The 25,234-nt window shown below is 44.0% G+C and overlaps 1 protein-coding gene across 1 annotated transcript in view; it reads left to right on the forward strand.

Moving 5' to 3' along the window:
* Positions 1 to 24,084, forward strand: part of LOC137414083 (uncharacterized) — a 39,761-nt gene extending 15,677 nt beyond the window's left edge. Inside the window, exons 6-11 of the mRNA XM_078769227.1 lie at positions 360 to 620; positions 1,548 to 1,658; positions 11,611 to 11,691; positions 14,777 to 14,872; positions 15,933 to 16,025; positions 23,099 to 24,084. Of these exons, the coding sequence (XP_078625353.1) occupies positions 360 to 620; positions 1,548 to 1,658; positions 11,611 to 11,691; positions 14,777 to 14,872; positions 15,933 to 16,025; positions 23,099 to 23,239 (783 nt within the window). The 3' untranslated portion in view covers positions 23,240 to 24,084. The remainder of the gene's footprint in view (positions 1 to 359; positions 621 to 1,547; positions 1,659 to 11,610; positions 11,692 to 14,776; positions 14,873 to 15,932; positions 16,026 to 23,098) is intronic.
* Positions 24,085 to 25,234: the final 1,150 nt, after the last annotated feature.

Genomic DNA, 25,234 nt, shown 5'->3' on the forward strand with positions numbered 1-25,234 from the left:
GAAGGGCTCCTTTCCACCTTCTGAAGTCTGCATATGGAAATAACCAAAGAAACACACACATACACACATACACACACATACACACACACACACACACACACACACACACACACACACACACACACACACACGTACACACACATGTTGATACTTTGAGACCAGGAAGGGCTCCTTTCCACCTTCTGAAGTCTGCATATGGAAATAACCAAAGAAACACACACATACACACATACACACACACACACATACACACACACACACATACACACACACACACATACACACACACACACACACACACACATATACACATACACACACACTTTTTGAATCTTATTTCTGGATGTGCTTCACATTAGGAGGTGAAAGTAATGGAGCTGAACAACAAGCTTGGGCAGTACAAATTCACGGAGCCTTGCACACCGCTGGTGAAACAACACTCACTGCCAATGAACCAACACACACCGCTGGCGAAGGAACAATCAATGCTCGTGGAACACTCACCGCATGTGAAACAAAACACACCGCTGGTGACACAACACACACCCCTTAGGCAACCTCGAGCTTTGAGCGCATCAAAAATACCAGACACCTGTACAAGTACTCCCAAACGAAAAGAGGTACGTAAGTTTAGCTTTTAGAAATCTAAAAATGCTTTAAAATGCTCAACGCTAAATTATTTTGATGTAAATTCAACATTTCGCATTGAAAACTGTTTTTGCTTAAACTTCACAATATCGTTTTTGTACCTTTTCGAGGTTTCATTGTCCTTATATATTTTGAGTCTTGTTCACCTTTTTCAATCACGTCGGCTTTTGTTTGCTAAAAGTGCACCTTTATGAAATGTATCCAAAGGGTTTAGTTCATTTTTGTGTGCTGTTTTTTGTTCGTTTTTGTGTTTGTGGCCCATGTGTTTGTTTTTCATTGGTTACGATATATCTTCTACTTTTTATTTGTGAAATTGTAAAACAAACGATAAACCTTGTGGTGTATGCAGATATCATCGATAATAGTTGAGCTGCAACACAATATTGAACAGTATGAGGATAATATAATAGTATGAGGAAACTGTCTTTCCCTCGCGGTCCCCCTGTACTGTGTTCCTGGATGTCTTTTTGTTGAATGTGTTTTAATGAATGTTTCCCCCTGTACTGTCTTTCCCTCGCGGTCCCCCTGTACTGTGTTCCTGGATGTCTTTTTGTTGAATGTGTTTTAATGAATGTTTCCCCCTGTACTGTCTTTCCCTCACGGTCCCCCTGTGTTGTGTTCCTGGATGTCTTTTTGTTAAATGTGTTTTAATGAATGTTTCCCCCTGTACTGTCTTTCCCTCGTGGTCCCCCTGTGCTGTCTTTCCCTCGTGGTTGTCAGCTCTTTCACGAGCCTCGATTCAGTATAAATAAATAAATAAATAAAAAATACATTTTTGGAACATTTGCATAATTGTGAGACAAGTATTATAGCAGAGACTGGTGCTATATAGTTCAGTAGCATATCTGTTACTAGGGTTGGACATATCCATTTCTAATACTGTAAAACCACATCCTCAGATCTTGCACAAAGACCCTCCACTGTCTACAGAAGAGAATCTCAAAAAGAAACGCAAAATTAACCTCGACCGTGATTCTATGTCAGACACATCATGGGGTTTTGAATTTGAGGTAAGCATAACCGTTTTCTGAAAACATAATGCTTCGTAATTGGTCTATTAAGGGTCAACTTAGAGTCCCTGTATATAGAGAGTTGTGTCAACTCAAATTTGGACGCCATTTTGTGTCTAAGTGTGTCGGATTAGATATACATGTACATTCGCGATATGGGGTGATATATTCTAAACCTGCTAAAAAAAAATTTGCTACACATATTTAGTCTTATTATTACATACAGGTGATATTTGTTTTGTCAAAAACTCAGCTATTGCCGTGAAAAAGAGCTGTGTGGTGATATTAAAAGTGGTATGGCAATGCATATTACAAGCCAACACTGCATATAAGAGCTAACATTATAAGTAAGACAAACCAATGCTGTCGTTCTCTGAATTTTAATAACTTTTAGAAAGGAGTGTGGGCATATGTGGACGGTCCACGCTTCTTGGGGGAGTTGCGCAGCTTCACGGGTTTCCGGTAGCTAAATATTGTTGGAACTGCAGAGCACTTCAACCTCTTTTTGTCATCAGCTCGCCCCCTCTCAAACTGATTCACATCGAAATGTTCCTGCAATCATACAATGAGTGTCCTTGATGTATTTATTTATTGAAATTTTTATTCTAACACAACACAGTTTAATTTTAATGAGCTGTCATGTACTAGTACTTCCACAACAGAAAATCACATGGACAATCTTCCGGAAGATGGCCAGACAAATCGCTAGCTCTATCGACCACATGTATATTGATATCAAACAGGGATAACAGCTTTTGAAAGTTGAGCCAGTTTTAAATGTGGGTACACAAATACACCTGTTTTACTGCATTAATCACCTAGAAATATTGTATGTTTAGGGAACGATAGCTGTCACCAGGTTAAATATATAGGGATTGTCCAATGTGCAAAATCTTCCATCACTACAATTTGGCCATAAATCCCGGGGTGGGAAATATTTGAGCAAATATGCCACAAGACGCATGAGCACTGTACAAAGCAAACAATAACTCGTCAAATTTTGGACGTATGGATGGCTGCACAACCCGCAAAAAAATTGAGCAGGTCCCCCCCTAAAATTGCTTTTATGATTGCCGATTAGGCTAAAGATTTTAAACCAAAAAAATAACTTGCCTCGGAATAAGTTTTGAATGGACGGACAGACAACTGAAAACAAAACGGACCATGGGTTTCCCACCCCTATAAAATCAAAATTAATTCCCTCTGAAAAAGTACAGTGACATTGCCCGCAGACTACCCAACCGCAGACCAGGCAATGTCACTGTACCGGGACATTTCATCAATCAATGACAATATGCGGTCCGCTAGGACTACCCGAAAAAAATTGAGCAGGGTTCTTCCCACGGAAATGCATTTTTGGTCAGCTCCTTGAAGATTATAAACAAACACAAATCACTTCCCTTTAAAAGGGTTTTCAACGGACAGACAACCAAAAAAAAACCGAGCAGATAGAATTGCTTTTGAACATCGATCATCAAGCGGCGTGGGCCTACCTGGCAGAGTCTCGAGGAGTCGATCGCTTTCCAGCTCTTTCGTCTGACTTTCGCTTCCCAAATTTGTCTTCTGACTTTATCACTTGGAAATCTATACATCTTATATTTCCCAGATTGGTTTGAACAACCAAAAGCAGAACAACCAGTCATTTTGTTTGGCAATAAACAACATTCCCGTACCAAGCTGACGTTCACGCACGGTGAAGTTAGACACAAAATGGCGCCACGAAATCACGTGACCAGAAATCTCGGGTCAGCGCATGGCGCAACTCTCTTTATACAGGGACTCTAGGTCAACTGTGATCATACGAATGGTTCACAGGAAAGGTTGCAGATAATTGACAACTTTAACAATTAATTGGTGAACTAAGTGTGTGATTGGAAATCAAAGCTCCTTTCTGTCTTCTACTGCCTGCTTTCTGGTCTTGCACCCTCTGCTCTTTCCATGCTCTGTCCTCCCCTTACCCCCAGGTTTCTGCAGGGTGCCTGCAGTCCACCATCAACCCCCTTCTGGTGAAACTCCAAAAATCAGAATCACTGCTTACCTCTACTCAATCGTTCTTCTTGTCTCCCACCTGTGGAGTCACCTTCCACATTCTCTTCAATGTCATTCTTCCCTCCAGGTTTTCAATACAGCTGCTAACCACCATCTCAGTTCACCCCTTCTCCACACTCCATTCAAAACCATGATCTTTTCTACTCCCGCTAACTTTCCTCAAGCCCACCTCTTTCCAACTTTGGTGTTTTCCTTCCTGAAAGTTTGCTTCTGTATCCATCTTGTCTACCCCCAACGTCCCCCATTAGTCCTTGTTCTTCCTCACATCCCTGATCTTCGAAGTCTCTTTATTTTTTGTCCCCCCAACCCTGCTGATGTGTGGTTCCCCTCTCCTTTTGCTGTTAACTTTGTTTGGTTGCATCCTGATCTGTTTTATATAATGTTCTCACTCCTCTACGAGCCATGACTCTGTATTAAAAATAAATAAACAAAAACTGTTAGAATTTATACATTCAAGGATGCACCAGGAGCAGCCTCATTTTAAGGTCAAATTAAGTCATGCGAGCATTATCTACAAGCGTAGTTAGGCCTGCATCAATAATACTAGAATGGTTTCTAGTTCAGCATAGAGGAACTATAATGGTGCCAGGTTCAGCTTTGACTTAGAAGAACTACAGTAGTTCCAAGGTTGCTATACTTATGAGAGGATTCAACATGAAAAGACTTCTTATGTTGATATGAAAATGTAATTTTAAAAAATTGTTAATTACCATGTTTGCTGAAAGTTTTTTGTAAAAGTAAATAAATATTCTGTTCATATACACAAATTGAAGGATGGAAATGAACGGTTTTCATATTCAAAAATAAAGCTGATGAGTGTAAGTAAATAATTTTATTCATATCGATGAACAGTTGTAAATGCTGTCTGTAAATGTGCTTCCAATCCATTAATCTCATGAAACTGATCCATCAGGTTAGGGATTCAACTGTTTAACCGGTCTGCTGGTTACATCATTACTGAGATGTGGTGATGTCGCTAATGCATTATCCCCCATGTATTGCAATGGGGGAGGAATTTAGAATTCGGTCACAGCACCGGGACGCAATGACCTATTTTTTGAAAGGTACAGTGAAGTTATTAATTTACACAAGGGAGATTACCTTCTTAACGTCCACTGTCATGGTGATGTAAAATCCAGCTGGTGAAGCATCAGGATAAAGTCTATGATGAGGTACAATTCTGTTGGGATTGAAACCCAATCTGCACAGCTACAGAAGCAAGGATGTTATTACCTCTGAGCTATCTCACCATCATTGATTGTGTTTACATAATTATACACACATTGAGGGAGGTATAGCCTGGCAGGCAACACCAAAATGACATTTCTCGTATTTAAAACACTTTTGTCAGATTTCTGCAATGGTTTGAAAACCTTGAGAATTAATGGAGTTTTTATGTTTGTGAAAAGTTCAGCAATCAGCATTATAAATGTAAATTCTAAATGAAAACATCGTAAAATGCAAAGCTCGTCCGCAACCGCTTTGTATCCAGACTTTTTCCGTATGCTAAACATGACAAAAACAGCTAAAACAAATACAAACAAGAAAGAGCAAACAGAGATTGCAAACCCTCGCCAGGATGTATTTTCAGTGGGGTTTAAGGCTTTTGTGTTAAAACAAATATGGCGGCCGAACCACGTGAGCGATGACGTCATTATTATTTTTTCTAACCTAATTTATTCCTAGATTATGCTCAAGAAATTTCATATTGATCGGATGAAGTTTTATACTTGTCGAATTATGACGTCATAATGGAGGCACCTATGACATCATCATTAACATATTTTATTCCCCATGGAGAGTTCTTTACAATGAGCCATGTCTCAATTTTTTCTATTCAGCACTTTCGGAGATATGGAGGTTTTTTTTTGTTTTTGTTTTTTTGTATACAGAGTCGAGGCTCGTGAAAGAGCTAACATTTATCAAACAAACAAATCAAACAAACAAGCAAACAAAGTATATAAAAAGGGGAGCGGTCGACAAGATGGGGAGAGAAGGGGAGGAAGCACACAAACACAACATTTGAGAGCAGGGACATCGGGAGATGTTTTTGGAGGGAGAAGGCCTGGGGGGCGGCAGGATAGGTATAAAACGGAAGGACACCAAGGACTTCCAGGAAAGAAGTCAAAAGTCACCTCAAAAAAGTGGATTTTGGGGTGAAATTAGCGGGGGTAGAAAAGATCAAGGTTTTGGATTGGGGAAGATAAGAGATGGTGGTGAACAGCCATTTTAAAGACCTGGAGGGAGGAGTGGGATTGAAGAGAGTGAGGGAGTTTGTTCCAGAGGCGGGAGAAAAGAGGAATGAAGGAGTGAAGGTGAGCAGAGAGTCTTGATTTTGGCAGTTTAACCATAAGAGGGTTGCAGGCAGATCTTGTGCGACCTGCAGGAATATTTGGGGGACAGAGCCCAGAGAGAGCTGGGGGAGCAAGGCCGGAGAGGAGTCGGTAGAAGACGGAAAGACCACCAACCTGCCTGCGGTGATTAAGTGAAAGGCCCTCAGAGATAGCGTCAACGCGGGAGATTCCAATGATTCTGAACGCTTTGGTTTCAACAGCGTGAAGACGAGCTAGGTGTGAGGCAGGAGCACCAGCCCAGAGGGGAGAGCAGTACTCCATTGAGCTGCGGATGAAAGCCTTGTATGTGGTGAGGAGCTCAGGTGTGCCAAGGAAGGACTTCGCACGACGGAGGATGCCCAGTCGGCGACTGGCTTTGGAGGCCAGCTTAGAAATGTGGTTTTCCCAGGAAAGATCATGGCAGATAGTGAGACCCAAAAGCTTGAGTGACAGAACTTCTTGGAGAGGATTATTCAGAAAGTAGATGGGAGGGTTGTCCAGTCGGTCTTTTCAGAGAGACATCGTAAGAGTGTGAGATTTGTCAGGATTGAAAGACATGTTTCACTTGTTTTCCCAGTCTGTGATTTTGTCCAGGTCTGCAGAGAGTGAGGAGGCTGCAGACTGCCGATCTGAGGGATGAGGAATGGAGCAGCAGAGAGTGAAGTCATCAGCAAAGAGATAGAGAGGATTTTCAAGAGAGTCAGAGAGATCATTGATGAAGACCAGAAAAAGCACAGGGCCCAGAACACTGCCTTGGGGAACTCCAGCCTGAACAGGAAGAGGAGATGAGAGAAACCCATTCAGGGCCACACATTGACTACGACTAGAGAGGAAGTCCGCCAGCCATGCATGGAGATTTCCATGGATACCAAAGGAGGAGTGTTTGGTGAGCAGAGCGGGGTGCCAGACTGTATCGAAGGCACGTGATATGTCGAGGGAGACAGCTCTAATTTCCTGTTTGGCATTGAGGACCTCCATCCATTGTTGAGACAGCAGAAGCAGCATGTCCAGAGTAGAGTGACCTGGTCTGAAACCAAATTGATGATCAGAGATCAAGCCATTGGAGAAGAGGAAAGATTTCATATCCGAAGCAATGATGGATTCCATGACTTTGCTGATAATTGGGAGAAGGCTGATTGGTCTGTAGTTGCTAGGATCTGTTTTTGCACCTTTTTTGTGCAAAGCGGTGATGTTGGCTGATTTCCAAGAGAAATGTGTTCGCAGTATCAAACTATATAGCAGGTGTCCGATCGACAGGAAATTTTCACCATAGGTGCAAAGTTTTTCGGTTTTTCCAAGATGGCGGCCAAACCACGTGACCGATGACATCATCATTAACATATTTTATTCCCCATGGAGAGTTCTTTAGAATCAGCCATGTCTCAATTTTTTCTATTCAGCGCTTTCCAAGATATAGAGGTGCAAATTTTTTGGGTTTTCCAAGATGGCGGCCGAACCACGTGACCTATGATGTCATAATTATCATTAAAAAATTATACAGGTGGGTTTGCACCGATGGTGAAAATTTCCTGTCGATCGGACCAACGATTGCAGAGAAAATCATATTTATTCTGTGCGGACAAACAGACAGACAGACAAACAGATGAAAAATTGGTCAGAGACCGAGGACTTGCCGGAATATACTTTTTTTTATCGGCCATTTTAGACAAATATGGCGGCTGAACCACGTGACTGATGGCGTCATCATTATTTGTTATCTAAACTAATTTATTCCTAGATTCTGCTCAAGAAATTTCATCTTGATCGGATGAAGTTTTGTACTTGTCGAATTATGACGTCATAATGGACGCACATATGAAGTTATCATTAACATATTTTATTCCCCATGGAGAGTTCTTTACAATGAGCCATGTCTCAATTTTGTTCTATTCAGCACTTTCGGAGATATAGAGGTGCAAAGTTTTTCGGTTTTTCCAAGATGGCGGCCGAACCACGTGACCGATGACGTCATCAATTGGGCACAGTCTATTCCAGGGCAAGACAAATATGTGTGTAAAGTTTGGCGATTCTACGCACAACGGTGTAGACGTAGTACTGCGAACAAACACAGACAGACAGACATACAGACAAACCAACCGATCAACATACTTGCCGGAATCTTTTCCGGCAAGTAACAAACAAACGGACTCAAATGCAATACCCTCTCCTCTAGCAAGGGTAAAAATCGACAATTTTAGGCAATCTTGATCTAGTGACCTGAAAAGCAATAGGCTTCAGTGACACAATATGCAAACCCTGCTCAAATTTCAAGTCAATCAGATGGAAATTGACAATTTTGTGACCTTGACCTTTTGACCTCAAAAACTTGGTTTCGAGTGTTTTATTGATGGACCAATTCAGTGACACAACATGCAAATTCTTTAAATTTCAGGTCAATTGGATGAAAATTGAGTTTTGTGTGATGGTGACCTTTGACCTTTTGACCAAATTATTAATTTAGCTTGTTGATATCATATCATATTATCATCGTAAAGCATATGGTGAGGTGGAAAGAACTGCTGTGCTGTGTACAGGAAGGGTGTCGGAGTGAACTCCATTCAATGTACAATGTGCACTGAGTGGGTTCATCAAAAATGCAGTGGTCTGAGAGGGTCATTAACCAGTGTGGCAGCTACATTCAAATGTAAGGTGTGCACAGAGGGAGCTGCAGATGGAGGAAATGTTGAGTTGGATCTTGGGGACGGCGTGAAGCTGGAAGGTGTGAAAACATTTTGCTACCTCGGAGACATGCTGAATGGAGAAGGTGGATCAGACAAGGCAATGGTTGCCAGAGTGAGATGTGCATGGAAGAAGTTTCGGGAACTGAGTGGTGTGCTGATGAGGAGGGGAGTGTCGTTGAAGCTGAAGGGAAAGGTGTATGCTGCATGTGTGAGAAGTGTTATGATTTATGGGAGCGAGACATGGGTAATGAATGTAGAGCAGCAACGAAGGCTGGGAAGGGTGGAAATGCGAATGGTTTGGTGGATGTGCGGAGTATCGTTGAGAGAGAGGAAGACAAATGATGAATTGCGAAAGATGATGGGAATAGAGCCTGTGATTGATGTTGTGAAGAGGAACAGGTTGAGATGGTTTGGTCATGTGTTGAGGAAGGATGAAAGTGACTGGTTGAGAAGAGTGATGGAAATGAATGTAGAAGGAAGTAGAGGACGGGGAAGACCGAGAAAGACTTGGCTAAAGATGGTGGAAGAAGAAATGCGGGCAAGGGGATTAACAAGGAGAGATGCAGAAAATAGGGCAAAATGGAGAAGATTGTCATGGGGACCGCAAGGCTAACCCCCGCTCTAGCAGGGATAATGGCCCTAAAATGCATGTTGTTGTTGTTGTTGTCCATATTATCATAATGAAAGCTCTGTTGAAGATTTGATGACAGAAGCTCAAATGGAAGAAACGTTATGGCCTGGACACACACATACACACACACACACACACACACACACATACACACACACACACACACACACACGATGGCGGTGACGAGGAAGGCAGCATGACTTGTTGGTCATGCCGCCTCCCTCTTGCCTGGGACGGAGAGGACCAGGGGCTATGTCAAATACATCAGTTTCAAAGACAGTGAAGACTGACCCGAAAACGGCAGCAAGGATGCGACAAGATGTGCACGAGGTGGTCGGTATTGCATAGTTTGCCGTGTGTTTGGGACACAGCCTGGTTCTGCAGCTTGGTGGGACTTGTGAGGCCCGTGCTGCGGCGTGGGAAGGCCCGGGCTTTAACTGACCTCCTCTTGCATGGGTACGTCAGTTGAGAATGAGAGAGACCGAGGTGGGACCAAGGAACATGCTGGATGTAACGGCTTGTATGGGACGTGCACGGCGACTTTGGTAAGGCAGAGTGCCGAGCACGTGACCACCTCCTGTAGGGCTCCATCCTTTGAGGATGTGGGATACCGAGGTGAAATCGAGGAATTGTGCCAGATGCGGTGGTTTCTAAGTGCACGGCAGCTTTGGTGAGACAGGCGGCTGTGCACGTGACACCCGAAGTCACTTTGATCATCTGAGACACGGCCTGTCCTTGCAGGTTGCTGGGTTTTTCTAACCCCATCATGCTGAGAGCAAAAATCTGAGAATTGACAACGCCCTTATTGCCATGTTCTGCCTGCAGGGAGCCGAGCTCCGTGAGATCCAGTACCTTGCCGAATATGGCCTCGGACCTGGGACTTTATGCCTGAGAGGGCTCCGTTCCACCTTCTGAAACCCACATATGGAGCTAACAACCAACGACAACACACACACACACACACACACACACACATCCGGTTTTTTCATTTCTGTTCCTCACAATTCTATCCCTCTCTTTCATTCACACACACACACACACACACACACACACACACGCACACACACACATACACACACTTAATTAATTGTACAGTATCGGTTGTTCCTAAACTTAAATAATTTAAAGGATTGTTGTAAATGTTGTTAATTTTACAACATCCCATATTCAACTTTATTTAAATTTTAAACCTCAAACATAGTTCCTCCACCTAAAGCAAGAACCTTAACCCGTAAGCAACTGACTAGTTTCCCGACTGCATGGATCATCAGCTGGGCACCGTTCTTCCTCGAGGTTTCAATCCTTTCAGCCCAGGACCTCTCCAAACGGCGGATCCACAACCTCGATCATGGATCCACATCAATTGATGGTAAATCAGTGGATCCACAACCTCAGTTGCGTCCAGGCAGTCAGTCAACCCATCAATGCAACATCACTTATTCCAGCTTTACTTGCAATAGGATTTAATGTGTTATCATATATTTATAACCTTCCTTACACACTCGATAATATGATAATATCATTCAATCATTCACATCTTCCCCTTAAAACATCAATCGACCAAACAGCATGACCACACAACCTACCTCTGGATCAAACTGGTGATGAAACACACACACACACACACACACACACACACACACACACACACACACACACACACACACACACACACACACACACACACACACACACACACGTCATTGCAAAATCATGTCTCCTGCTGCTTTGGGGATGGGCTAATGATAGTCCATGAAACCTCTCGTAAATTTTAACATTTCCTGATCTTACAGTGTTTGACTCGTCATTGCAGCTCACCTAACTCGGTGCACTCAGCAATGCCAATTTGAAGTCTTAAATTCACGACATGGCCGTATAAATTCACAACTCCGCAAACTTACCATTAATGGTTTAATAATGCATGTCTCATGCATTTACTCATTATTATCCCACTATTTACTCTGCTAACACATCTTTGGTATAATTGTTTTTCCCATCAACTTCAACTTGTTTTTCCATGTGATCAATTTGCAGGAAATCGTACAATAACACATTATGTCATTGTAGGTCACAGCATATTGTGTACGCACTCGTGTAAATGTAAAATCAAATGTATGAGATGGTCCTCCTGTCTTTAATAAATGCTTCTTGACAATTCCGAGTACGATTATACATTGTAAATTAACTTTTCCTATTTAAAACAATCTTTTTTGGACGTCATGAAATGTAACAAGAAATAACAAGGAACTTTGTTGCAGGAGGAGGCTATTCAGCCCACGCCTGCACTACACCAACACCAGACCACACATCCATCTCAGGCCACAGAGCCAATCTCAATGGTGAGAGATGGGAGGTGCCATAAATATTTAAATTAAAAATATTTACTTTATTATTACTGTAAATGTTTTTTAATTGTTTATTTTATTGTCTTTTTCATGTTTTTTTTTAGTGGGAATGGGATGAAGGCAAACCCTCCTCCAGATATCATGAATGAGACCCTCCCAATCCTCCCATAGACATTACAATAACTACATATGTATACTATCACATATCCACACTCAAGTTACCGACAAGTCAATATCCCTATACCCCTCTATCTCCATTGCTTTTAGGTACTGTGGAAGTGTAAATTTATGAAGCAAGCAACTTTTATGAGCCTCAACCCTGCATTCCTAGTCTGCAGGTGTTTTTTTTATGCTTCCATGTGAAACTTTGCGATCTACCTGCAGTTGGCAAGTCATCTCTGGCACTGCCCAGAATCGTGGCTTGAGGAGAGTAAAAAATTCTTAGTGGAGGCAATGGCGGAGCACATATTGCCATCAATGACTGATGAAACATTATTACAAATAGGGGAATATGTATTTCTATCAAAATCTATCAAATTGAATTGAATTGAATTGATTGAATTGAACATCAAACCAAAGGTCTATCAAATTGGAGAAAAGGGTATTGTTTTCTTTTAATAATTAAAAGAAAACAACTGGAGCCACGATGTCTACCGAGGCTCTGTGAAGTGATTTGCTGGGTTATCGAGGCTTAAACAAATGCTCGTTATGACAAATCGTTTCAGCTCGAGGTCTGGCAAACTACCATTGTTTAGATGTAAATATTTGTAGGGTGTGTCCTCTCCCACCTTTGCCTATGTGACTTCTGGAGGATGGTAGTTCCGAAGTCCATTCTCAACTTAATGTTACAACTAGGTTTTGAGAAAATTATGTATAGAACTAAAAATTGCGTGCAGTATTGAGTATTAAAATTAAACTAAACTGAACAACGGTTCGGAAATAATAAAGTATAAAATCCATGTAGGCTAGCTCTCTCTCTCAGTAAAATCTTTTGTGGGATTGCAGTATGCTTTTGACTTATGAGGGAAAAGATGATTTGCAGATTGGAAAAGGATGTGATTGTCATAGCTACTGAGTGATTAAATAAGGACTTTCTTATTGTATATTTTCTAAATATTAAATCATAAATGTCCCTGCAATGGCATTATAAAACGTCGCTGCAACGTTTACGCATCGTTATGATTGCTTGGTGCCGAAGAGTCTGAAGCAGCACATTCTTCTCTTTAAAGGATTTGTAAATGCAGATCTGCTCCCAGCAGGGAGCACCCTCATCCCAATATTTCACTTGACCAATCACATTGTATCCCCCGATCCTTGCGCCCTCCCACCCAAACTTTTACCCAACCAATCCGACTGCTCTCCTCCCCTCTCTTCGCTCCTCCCCCCCTCCTCTTGGTCCTCCCACTTGAAATGTTTTAAAAATCAGAACAAATGACCAAATAACCAGGATTAGCACTGGGTCTGTAAGATGTTGGTTTGCTATACTTAGGATGTTTTACTTGGCTGGTCGATTCTGTATATTTACACTATGTTAACTGTACTCTATGCATGCTGGTGTTTGGTGTGGCATTTCTTTGTGCATCCCTACTGTACCAGGATTTCACTTGGGACCTTCTGTGAATCTTGAAATGTAATTTGTGAATTGTAATATGGTTTGATAAAGGTTATTGTTTTCTTGTTGTTATTTCTTTGGAGACAGAAAGTGTTATCCTCCTCGGGAATTAAATTTGTGACTCTCTTCTGACAAGTTGATGGACATTGAATTTCTTGGTTCATATATTACATACTACTGTAGGGAAAATATCCCCGACAGTACCATCTAATTCCAATTTAAACCTATCTGCTCTTTCTGCTGCACTACTTTTTCAGGGAGATGATTCCATGCTTTAACTACTCTCTGAGTGAAAAACCCTTGCTTTATTACTGTGCTAACACTCCTGTTATTTACTCTCAGGCTATGGCCTCTGGTCCTATTGGTTCACGAGTTATCAAATAGAGTGACCACTATATTCGTCATGGGTGTGTGTCTGTGTGTCTGTCTGTCCGCAGCATAACTACCCGATGATATCATCCGATCTTGATGAAACTTGGGTGGGAGGTTGATATCATGATCTAGTTGTGTCCTGCCTAGTGTGGGCGTATTGCGCCCATTGTGGGCGGAGCGACGCCCGAAAAAGATGTCTTTTTAGGGGGTAATCGAGTTCAAGCTACATCTTCTCCGAGGGAGTTGGTGGAATCTGACAGGGGTTTCGGTATTTGGTTAGGCCAATGTCATGTGTCTAGCGCCACGGAGCTCGATGTTTCATTTTCGCCCCAAGGTCAAGGTCACAAGGTCACAAAGTTTAGAAAAGTCGATTTTTTATGGTTTTATTACATTTTTCGCTTCCTGATAGGGTGAAATGTCGTACATGATCTTATATTATCACACACATCATGAAATACAAGTTTTCCAACAAATTTCAGAATCTTTGACCTTTGAAGGTCACAAAGGTCAAATTTTCAAAGTTGTCGAAATCGAACCGAATTTTCGGTATTGTGTAGCGAACTAAGCTCATAACTGATTATACATTATTTTCTATCTCATTTCAAGGTCAGTAACCTTCGTTTTCACATTTCCGGGCCAGCACCACACAATTACGTACACCTGGCTCTTAAAGGCCTGCACACACAGCGCATTGGGGCCCTTTGTAAATAGGCATGTACACCGCATGTTGGGGCCGACACCTGCCACGTGGGCCCCTGACCCCCCAGCCCGGGCCTGTTTCGGTTATAGTCCGTCCTTTGTCATTGAATACCGCTCGCTCATGAACCATCATCGTCTCCTGACTTGTCACTGTCTATTCTGCTAAAAAAAACAAAAAAAACTTTTCTGTACTTGCGTTTGATAAATAATCTAATTTTCTGTTGTATTAAAAGCTTTTGTGACACTGTGTTATAAACAAAACTGCTGCTCCTTCAGGTGAGTGATAAGCAAGCAGGTTGATGAGGTGTGTATGGTTTGTGAACACCTTGTGTGTTCCTTTTCTTCTCCTGACCCACTCCTGACCCACCCACTCTTTCTTCTCCTGTCTGACCCCAGATATATGAAAAAAGCACTTACAACATTCTCTCACGCCATGGTGGAGGCAATATGAAGGACATTACATCAAAGAAGATACGCAGAAGAACAGCCATGGTGAGTCATTGCATGCACCAGCAGAGGAAATTATATCGGGTTGGTCTGCATTGTATTCCCATCGAAGATCTGAGTACATGACCTTGGGTTTCCAGATTAAAATTAATTTGTACATGCTCAAATTGTCTTGTGAATGAATGTCCTTGTAACTCATATAACGTACATGCATGACAAGAACATGAGTTGACAATTGACAAAATGTTCTTGTGCTGTAAGGAATATATGTACAAGCCTTGTAGAATGAATAACTAGTCTTCATGAATGCTGCATCAGTAAACAGGTAGAACAATGGATGGAATTACCAGACCATTGATCGGGGTACCCTAACCAACGTGGCAAGCGAAGATAAACTGATGGTTTGGACATCAATCTTTCGGCAGAGCAAAAGAAGGGGATGAGATACTCATCATATGGTTGACATATGATAGGAATGAATGCCCGAAACGTCAGCTTCTCCTTGCTTACCACGGCAGTTATCATACTTTGATCTACGTTCTGTTGATATAATCCATTAATTGTATGCACAAGCCTCAGCCATAGATCACTGTAGGCAACCAAGCTGTCAAAACATAAAAGTGATCAGAGTCCCAGCATCCCATTTCTTTTTGTTTGAAAATGCAAATGCTTCAATCCAGTAAAATGTGATATGGCATAAAGTTATCCTCCCAATGTAACCTACCATCCAACAAAAATGGATTTTGTTCCAAAGCAAATTGCAGCCGTTGACATTTCTCTAAATATACAACTATTTGCCCATATTCAGCTACCGCAAAGTCAGGTAACTGAATGCCGGGGTGACTTTGAACACTTGTTTCAAGGTTCATTCGGATGATTTTGTCTGGTAAAAAATCTTTGGAATGAACCTTGTAACAAGTGTTCAAAGTCACCCCACTTTAGGGTGCACTATATAAGTGCATCACACTCTTCTCATGGTCTAGCATGGTCTTCCTTTCTTCCCTCCAATGTTGATTTATGCATGCAAAGTTCCTTGTATCCCTCTGTTGTGTTTTTATTTTGATGCAAAACAGATGTTCAAACCAATTAATCTACTGCCCCACAGACACAAAAGGAGAGCGAGTTGGATATCTTTGATAAACTCTTCGCTGAAGATAAGATGGCAATGAGTCTGAAATCACCCAAAAAGCTACAAAAGGTAAGGATCACAAACTTTTCATTTCACACAACAGAGAGTTCTGCATCAGAGAGTGCACCATCCTTTGAGGGGGGGTGGGGGGGGGAGGGGTGAGGGAGGAATTAAAGCTGGTCATCCTCTTTTTAATAGTTTGGATATAAAGGTCCGATGCAAGTTAACTTTTGAACAAGAACAGACAAAGGCCAATCCACTGGCCAAACACGAAGGTTTCTCTTTATATCCACTGCGATTCAAGTAGTGTGGTCATTTAAATGCCACATTGTCAGATGTTAGCTTGGTTACTATTTGTTGTAAAAATCAAGGAGTACAACATTGTCCCAATAGTAGGTTTAATTCAGTTTCGATCTCTGGCAACACCTGTAAGAAATCAACAAGCTTTGTATCAATATTCCGTAATCATAGAAGTAACAATGAATTAGCAATTAGTGCAAGCAAGCCTGGAACATCTAGAAATACGCACCATTCGAGTATACACTTTCACACAGAATAAATGTCACAGGAATGTGTCGGAGCGATGTTCGTCCGAGTTCTTATAGGAGCCTCTCAGTGGTCGGAGACAGCATAACACCTGGGTTCAACCTTAGACACAATTTCATTACATTCTCCCCGCCGTTAAAACTACACTTCCGCTAAGGCAGAAATCAAACTAGCAGCACATAGCAGCAGAGTAATATCAGTGAGCAGCAGTTGTCAGTCCATGTCAGTCAGTCCCAACCATAGCGGTCGGGGCGGCGAATCTCTCTCCCGGCGCGGGTCCGGTAACTACCGGGTACTACATCCCCAAGATGTCCCCCGTGTCAGAGTAGCCGCCTAAATTGGGTGAAGGCGGTGGCCCCACAGGGCCAGCCGGATCGGGTGCATGTAGCAGTGAGGAAGCCAGCAGATGCTCCATATGCGGATCAATGGGATCGTAAGCTGGTTCGTCAACTTCCCCGCATGGGGCCAGGTGGCGTACCGAGACCGTCAACTCCCGTCCATTGGGCAACAACACACGGGCGTGCTCGGGGTTAGCTTGGAGAACCTGCACCTTGTCCACCAGCGGGTCATATTTACTCATGCGAACTGCACGTTTGAGAAAAGCCGGTCCCGGCTCAGCAAGCCAACCCGGTAAAGGTCGGGTACTGCCGGAACGCCTCGGGTAACGAAACATCCGGTCGTGGGGAGTTTGATTTGTAGCAGTACACAATAAAGTCCTGATCAAGCTTAATGCCCCGGGTAGTGACCAAGCCCATTTGTCTAGTCCTAGGCCGCGGGACTTAAGACTCAGAGTAACGGCCCTCCATATAATGCCATTAAAGCGTTCTACCTGTCCATTCACGTGTGGCCTATAGTAGTATAGCTAGAAGCAACATTATGCTGGAGCAAGAAGTTCCTCATATCCTGGGACAAGAACACCACGCCTCGATCGGTGTGCACATAGACACATTTGTTGTGCACATAGAAACGGAACAAGTGCGACAGAGCTGACGAATATCCTCAACGGAATAGGGCAAGTTACGACTGCGCACATAATGAGTGAAACGCGTTACGCCGGGATGGCACAAGGTGTCATGAAGAACGCGCAGATCCTCAAAAGAGGTGAGGCTTGCACACATCGCCGGCCGTCCTTGTTTGGATTCCAAAACATAGAAAACAAGTTCTACAGGCACCGGATAACCGTAGCAGCAGACATATCTCCGCACGGGAAAGCAAAAGGGAATCTAGAGAACTCATCAACGATCATGAGTAGATAACGAGAATTACTCAAAGCCGGTGACGCCGGCAGTGGTCCTTTGAAATCCATCGCTAATCTCTCCCACGGCCTTGTGGCTTGGACCAGCGTGCCCATAGGAGGGTTGTAGAAGTGAGGTTTGAGTTCAGCGCATACGGAACAAGTGCGACAGAGCTGACGAATATCCTCAACGGAATAGGGCAAGTTACGACTGCGCACATAATGAGTGAAACGCGTTACGCCGGGATGGCACAAGGTGTCATGAAGAACGTGCAGATCCTCAAAAGAGGTGAGGCTTGCACACATCGCCAGCCGCGATAAAGCATCGGCAACAAGGTTATCCCGCCCTGGGCGATATTTGATTGTGTAGCAGAAATCGGCGAGCTCGATCCGCCAGCGAGTGATTTTCTCATTCTTAATGTGTTGAGCATGCTGCGTGTCGTACATAAATGCAACGCTCTGTTGATCTGTGATAATTTGGAAACATCGTCCGAGCAAATAGGAATGCCAACGCCTGATCGACCCGACGATGGCATACGCTTCCTTTTCGACAGATGAATGTCTCCGTTCCGCGGAGGAGAGAGTCCTTGAAAAGAAGGCCACAGGGCGCCCCCCCTGAGAGAGTGTCGCAGCTATCGCGTGATCCGACGCATCGCTTTCCAAAACAAAGGACTTATTTTCGTCAATCGTCGACACAGCGGCGCCAGCGATGTCGGACTTCAGGCCATGAAAAGCGGCCTTGGCAGCGTGACTCATGGGAAATGCATCGCAATCCACAAGTGGGCGGAGCTTCGCTGAAAAATTTTGAACCCACTTGGAATAATGAGCAAACAGGCCGAGAGCACGCTTCAATGAAGCACGATCGCAGGGCGGGGTCATGTCGAGCAAGGGTCGCAGACGCTCCATATCCGGAGCGATAGAGCCATGGGTCACGGTGTACCCCAGGAGATCTATCGTGCAAGCAGAATAGCGACATTTAGCCTCATTCATAGTCAATCGATACCTGTGCGCGACCTCGGGGAAGCGCTTCAGATAAGCATCATGATGTTCTTTGTCGTACCCACAAACCGTGAGATTATCCAGATAAACAAAGACATCGGTTAAATTCTCCTTAGTGATTAGGTCGTCCATAGCCCTTTTGAAGCACACAACCCCATTCATGACCCCGAAAGGTAGCCGGGTGAACTGGTACAACCTCTGGCCTGATTCAAACGCAGTGTAGATGCGATCTGCCGCGGAGATGGGAATCTGATGATACGCACTACGTAGATCGAGAGTGCTATAGACCGAGTACTGTGCCACCTGTCGAACCAGGGAGTCCATTCCCGGGAGTGGGTAGGCGTCCAATTGGGTAAACCGATTAATCGTCTGCGAATAGACAATTACCATGCGTTTGCGATGTGATTCAGTTTGTACCACCAGAACTTGGGCCCGCCAAGGCGACCGACTAGGTTCTATGATACCTTCCTTTAGTAGCTGCGCAGTCTCTTCCACAATGAATTGCGTGTCAGCCCGTGAGTAGCGTCGCGATTTAACAGCAACAGGTGTACAGTCAGTGGTCATATTGGGAAACAGCGACAGTGGCTCAATTTCCATCCCTGCAAGAGCACACACAGCAAGAGTATCAGTTCCACCAAATTCCATTTCCAAACGAACATGTCGCTGGAGAAAGTCATGTCCTAGCAAAACTTCTGCACATAATGCTGGTAAGACCATTAAATGCACATCCGGAAACATTCGACCCTTAATTACAAGCTGCAGTCGACATTCTCCCCGAGTGCTAAGCCATAACCCTTGAGAAGCCATGAAGATTCTGCGTTTTGTCCCAAGAATCATCCATCCATGCTTCTGAACAAGTCGAAAATCAACATAACTATCAGTGGATCCCATGTCAATTAAAGCATTTGCAAAAATTCCTTCAATCATGAGTGGGATAATAGCGCGGGACAGGCCAGGTGGCCCTATAGATGTCGAATCATCGAGAGGAGGCGCTCGAGCCTCGCATGTGGATCCAACACCAGCTAATGTCTTTCGTGCCGTTGAAGTTGCTTGTAGGCCAGTTGTGCCGCCACCAGAGGGCGATCGTGCCACGCGCGAAGATCCCAGCTTTCGTGCAGTCAAAGTAGATCGTAGGTTGATCGTGCCGCCACCGGAGGGCGCTCGTGCCATGCGTGGAATTTCGAAGCCAGCGTTCGCCGATCGGGGGGCCGATCCTAGAAGTTGGCTGGGCGTCGAAAGAATTCCTGTCAAGGACGGTCGTGCCGCGTACTGAAGTGATTGCGCCACTTGTTTAGTCGGCGCGGCGAGTCTCATCAAGGTCGAGCTCTCAGCTCAGGGCCCATGGAGAGGGGCGATTCCAATCAAGGTCGGGCGAGGAGCGCGGGGCGCCGTTCGTACCGCGGGCGCGGAGATAAGCACATTCAGCGTCGAGCGAGCTCGCCGGCCCCGCGACGCTCGACAAACTTTTGCAAAGTGACCCGTCTTTGTACACAAATGACACTTCGTTTCCTTGGCTGGACAAACTGACCTGAGATGGTTCCGGTTCCCGCAGAAATAGCACTTAGCATTACTTCCTGGCTTGGGTCCAGCAGCAGCAGCCGCCGTCAAACTTTGGTCGGGGTCCTCAAGAGTGTCCGTTGTCCCCGATTCCGGCGGAGGTGCAGCATCCTCTAGCTCTGCGGTAGCTCTCTCCGGTCATGTCTGTCGGGATATCCCCGCAGTGATGTATGGCCGTTCATACGCGTCGGCGTGTTCCCGCGCTTCGGTGTACACGTGAGATAACCGAAGGGCTGCTTCTAGGGTCAAGTCGGGTTCTTCAAGTAGTCTTTGACTGACGACCGGCGATCTTATACCTGAGACAAAAGCATCGCGGGCAAGGTCATCACAGACTTGTTCATGGGTGCGTACCTCAGGGGTACAGTCCTTCAGTAGTCGTCGGAGGTCTTGAGCGAATTGGTCTATGGTCTCCGTGGGCTGTTGTCGACGAGACGCAAGCAAATGTCTGGTGTAGACCACGCTTCGTGTTTTAAGGTAGATACGTCGCAGCTCGGCCACAGCAGTATCATACGTCGTGCACTGTGTAATGGACATGTACACAGTATGATTCACCTTGGATTGCAGCACTGCAAGCTTCGTGTCCACGGTGATTCCCTCCTGCGAATTTAGATGATTAGTCAGGAGCTTCAGCCAATGTATCAGTTGCGCGGCCGCGTCCATCGCCTGGGGGTCTGCGCTGAATACTGGAACTTGGATCAGCTTATGAGCCATGTCGTTTTCATTCGGGACGAAGAGAGGAAACTGAATTAATTGTTGTAAAAATCAAGGACTACAACATTGTCCCAATAGTAGATTTAATTCAGTTTCGATCTCCTGTAAAGAGATCGAACCTGTAAGAAATCAACAAGCTTTGTATCAGTATTCCGTAATCATAGAAGTAACAATGAATTAGCAATTAGTGCAACCAAGCCTGGAACATCTAGAAATACGCACCATTCGAGTATACACTACCACACAGGATAAATGTCACAGGAATGTGTCAGAGCGATGTTCGTCCGAGTTCTTATAGGAGCCTCTCAGTGGTCGGAGACAGCATAACACCTGGGTTCAACTTTAGACACAATTTAATTACACTATTTGTACAGCTTCGTCATTTGGTATAGCTAGCCTGTCATAGTTGTGGTTAAAACTGTGAGAATGTAAATATCTACGATACCGCATCTGCATAGTTGTGAAAATGTCACAATGAGAATATTGTTGCGGATCTCAGTGCCGGCCTTTCCCCTTATCAAGGGGGGATTAGTCCCCTTGTCTTTGACTAGCCGACGGGACCCGGGACCGATGACGTCCTTCCCGGACAGCGTTAGATAGAGTTTTAGGACTAGGGATTCGCTATTACGTAAGTACTAACGCCGCCCAGAAACGAGGAAATAAGCCCCGCCCGAATCACGGGTGTTAGTGGAAACGTCGAGCGGTAGCGACCCGTGACCCGAGCCGCTAGCAATGACTAACCCGATCCAAGCGGTTCGTAATCGTGCCACGCTTACCCAATGGAGGAAATGACTGAAACGGTCGAATTTGGGAAGAAAAGGAATAACAGATTTATTTACACTTTGTACAATGAGAAGAAAAAGAATACACAGTGCAGCCTTAAGTACAGTCTTAACTTATCCCTGGACAAACGGGCCCGTTCACACTCAGACACACTCACACGGGGTTGCAGACGAACATGTCGATGGTCCAGGAATGGCGTCCAGGCAGCTCGCTCTCCGGTCCCCAACTCGCACCACGAAGCAGATGAACCAGACAGCAGGAGCTCTCCGCGTGTCGTTTGGTGCGCACGGGATTATTACAGGGCAACGGTAGGCTGGCTTTGGCGGTTACACTCGCGGCTCAGCCGCGTACGTAATAAGCGGACAGTTCGATACGCGCTTCTCAATGCGTTTCTCACTTAATGCCTCGAAACTGTCATGCGCACGCCGGTCCTCTCAGTGCTGTTACCGCGAGTGCTCCGGATCAGTTCTCTCAATGGCTTCTCGCTTGGCGTCGCTTGGCTCGCTTGGTTCGCGCTTGGCTCCCGTCCTCCTCATCCAGTCCTCTCGAGTAAGTTCTCTCCAATAAGTCCTCTTTTCAACAGTCCTCTTGCATAAGTCCTCTATAATGCGCAATTCCTTTCAGCCCTGGACAGTCCTTTATCATGCGCAAATCATGCAAGTCCTCATACAGTCCTCTTTGCACAACGCAGTTCTCCTGGCCAGTCCTCTTTAATAAGTCCTTTATCATGCGCAAATCGTGCAAGTCCTGTCGCACGAGTCCTGGCAAGTCCTGTTCGAGGGCTTTGTGCAAAGGCTTATATAGCCTTGCTCAGCGAACCTTCCAGCACTTGCTAGATGCGCCCTTACCACGCCCTCTCAAGCCATGCCCTCTCAGCCCTGGTTGGCTGTTGCCCTTACCGTCCCCGCCTTCTGACGCGCTGCTCGTCGCGGCCACACCCCGACCTCGCGCTCCTCCCCCTTTTCAGGCCTACCTCGTGGTTACCCGACTAGTTTGAGCGAGCAACGGGCAGCTAACGCTGCTGGTGGCCAAAGCGTAACAAACGAGGTGGATTAGCCGAATGGGGTGCGGGATCGAGTTCGCCCATGATGGAAATGAAGGGCGGCTGCAAAATGAAAGGACCTAAGCTTATTATTTCTTTACACAATGCAGATGTTACTAGTGAAATGGCCTACTCTTACACATACTATGACATAACTAATTCTAATGGGCCTACGTGTTGCTTGTGGACTAACTATGGGGGGCAAACCATTAACCTTTAATGATGTTATATGTACAATTCTCAAAACCTCAACAATATGATCTCCCTCAGGGTAAGAAGCTAAGGCCAAGCAAGTCCAAGACATCCTATGTGCCAACCACCTTCCTGGTTTGTAACCCCAGGAAAAATAGCAGACCTCCGATTGACTGGTTTGACAAAAACGATGTGTTTACGTTCAGGCCAGAGGACTAATGACAGATAAGTGTGGTAAGCCATGTGGCTTGTCCATAAATGTTAAAATCTCTTGCTTTTTTCCTGTTAAGTATTATCATTTAATCTGCTTTTCATTCGATATGAGACATGTCTGTCTCAATTGTTTTTCTTGAGCATTTCTAAATGCATTTGTTCTGTTTCAACATTTCGCATAAGCCACAAAATAATGTTTTCATCAACACTTTTGAAGTTATTCATCACAAATGCCCATTTATTCATTTTTTTAGCATGTTGTAGATTTTAGTTCATTATACTTCTCATTAGTTGAATTAGTTGTTGATGTACATTATACTTCTCATTAGTTGAACTCATTAGTTGATGAGTATCTCATTAGTTTAATTACCATCCATTTCCCAATACCTTCACTCTTAGCATCACTCAAATTGCCCCAAAGTCGGTGTGATGTAGAGATAAGTAATTTTTTCTTTCTTAAACGGTGCAGTTCATCACTATGAATAAGATCCTGTAAACACCAGGAATACCAAAACATCTACAATCTCATTGTATTGCTCTGTAGGAACATAAGCAAAGACAAGGACAATAGAACAGGGAGAGTGGGTCGTGATAAGTTTCCCCAAGCTGTTATTGATGTGCAACAGGATTACAATGCCCTTTAAGACAATTTTGTTTGTTGAAGAGGTTTCGGTGGTTGTAATGTATTTGTGGGGCGAAAATATTGTGCATTTGTTCTGATGTTGCTTTGTTCCGTGTGTTAATATTGACATAAAAGTTTCACAATCCCCCATTTAATTGAGCACAGCAATAAATGGGGTTGCTTGATGGGTAGGATCACAAACTAATAAACATTTCATCCTTGTACATTACACATGCTTGTAAACATTTCAAAATGATATCCGATTTCCTCAGTCATTCAGTTACAAATATCTGACAAAACCTGTGTGCAAATGGGTGGGAAAATCATACAAAGTCCCAAATAAGAAGAAGTGAAAGTTTTGGAATTGATCAATTTGTCTGTGATTATTTTCATGAAAGTTAATTTGTGGGTTCATTGCCTGAGGTGTTGATGCGGATGCTTGAGAAAGAGCCAATTGTTGATATTGTAACAGGTGACGGGGATGAGGACCAGAGTCCCAAACGTCACTCCCGACTGAGTGGGTTACAGGGTGACTAATGTTAGCGACCCGAGGTCCTATCCCCAGCCCGCCGGACTGAGGCCCATAAGCTGACCGAGCGGTTTTTGGAAGCTTGAACTTTTGGTTTAATGCAAGGAGTAGAGGCTCTAGAGTCTAGACTGCCACACTGGCAGCTCAGGGAGGCTTGCAACCCAATCTGAAAAATGTCAATCAATCAAAATGAAATACAATCAATTTACTTCAAAGAATGCAAAATGATACAACAAGCAAATCATATAAGTATGACGACGGACTTAATTAATGAATAATGACAGACTGAATTAATTAACACAGGCCACATACATCCGATACGAAAGGCCGGCACAACATCACACACACAGACCCTCTATCTAATCTAACCCAGGGAAAGGAAAGGGAAGAAAACAAAACAAAATAATATTCTCAGGGAATATAAATAAAACGGGATATGAGGGAGGGAATGGAATGGCGTCCAGGCCTGTTTGAAGGGCAGTTTCATCGACACTCACCAGAGCGTTGCTTGGTGGGAACAAACGTGAATGGACCAGTCATCACGCTCTGCAATTCCTTTCTCCTTTGATCCCTTTCCTTTCCTCAACCTCCTTCATGCAACACAGCAAATCCTTCAGAAAGTTAATCGAGGTCGACTCCTTCATAAAGCACACGCCGAGACCGTTCACAGCATGAAGTTCACAATATATATATATATATATATATATATATATATATATATATATATATATATATATTTCATATATATGAAACGTCATATATATGAAATATATATATATACTAGCTTCACCCCAGATCCACCTTGTTTGAAATTCCAACTTCTTTCCTGGAAGTCCTGGCAGTGTCCATA

The sequence above is a fragment of the Myxine glutinosa genome, unplaced genomic scaffold (genome assembly GCF_964187855.1).
Source record: "Myxine glutinosa unplaced genomic scaffold, kmMyxGlut1.1 SCAFFOLD_1726, whole genome shotgun sequence".
NCBI lineage: Eukaryota > Metazoa > Chordata > Myxini > Myxiniformes > Myxinidae > Myxine > Myxine glutinosa.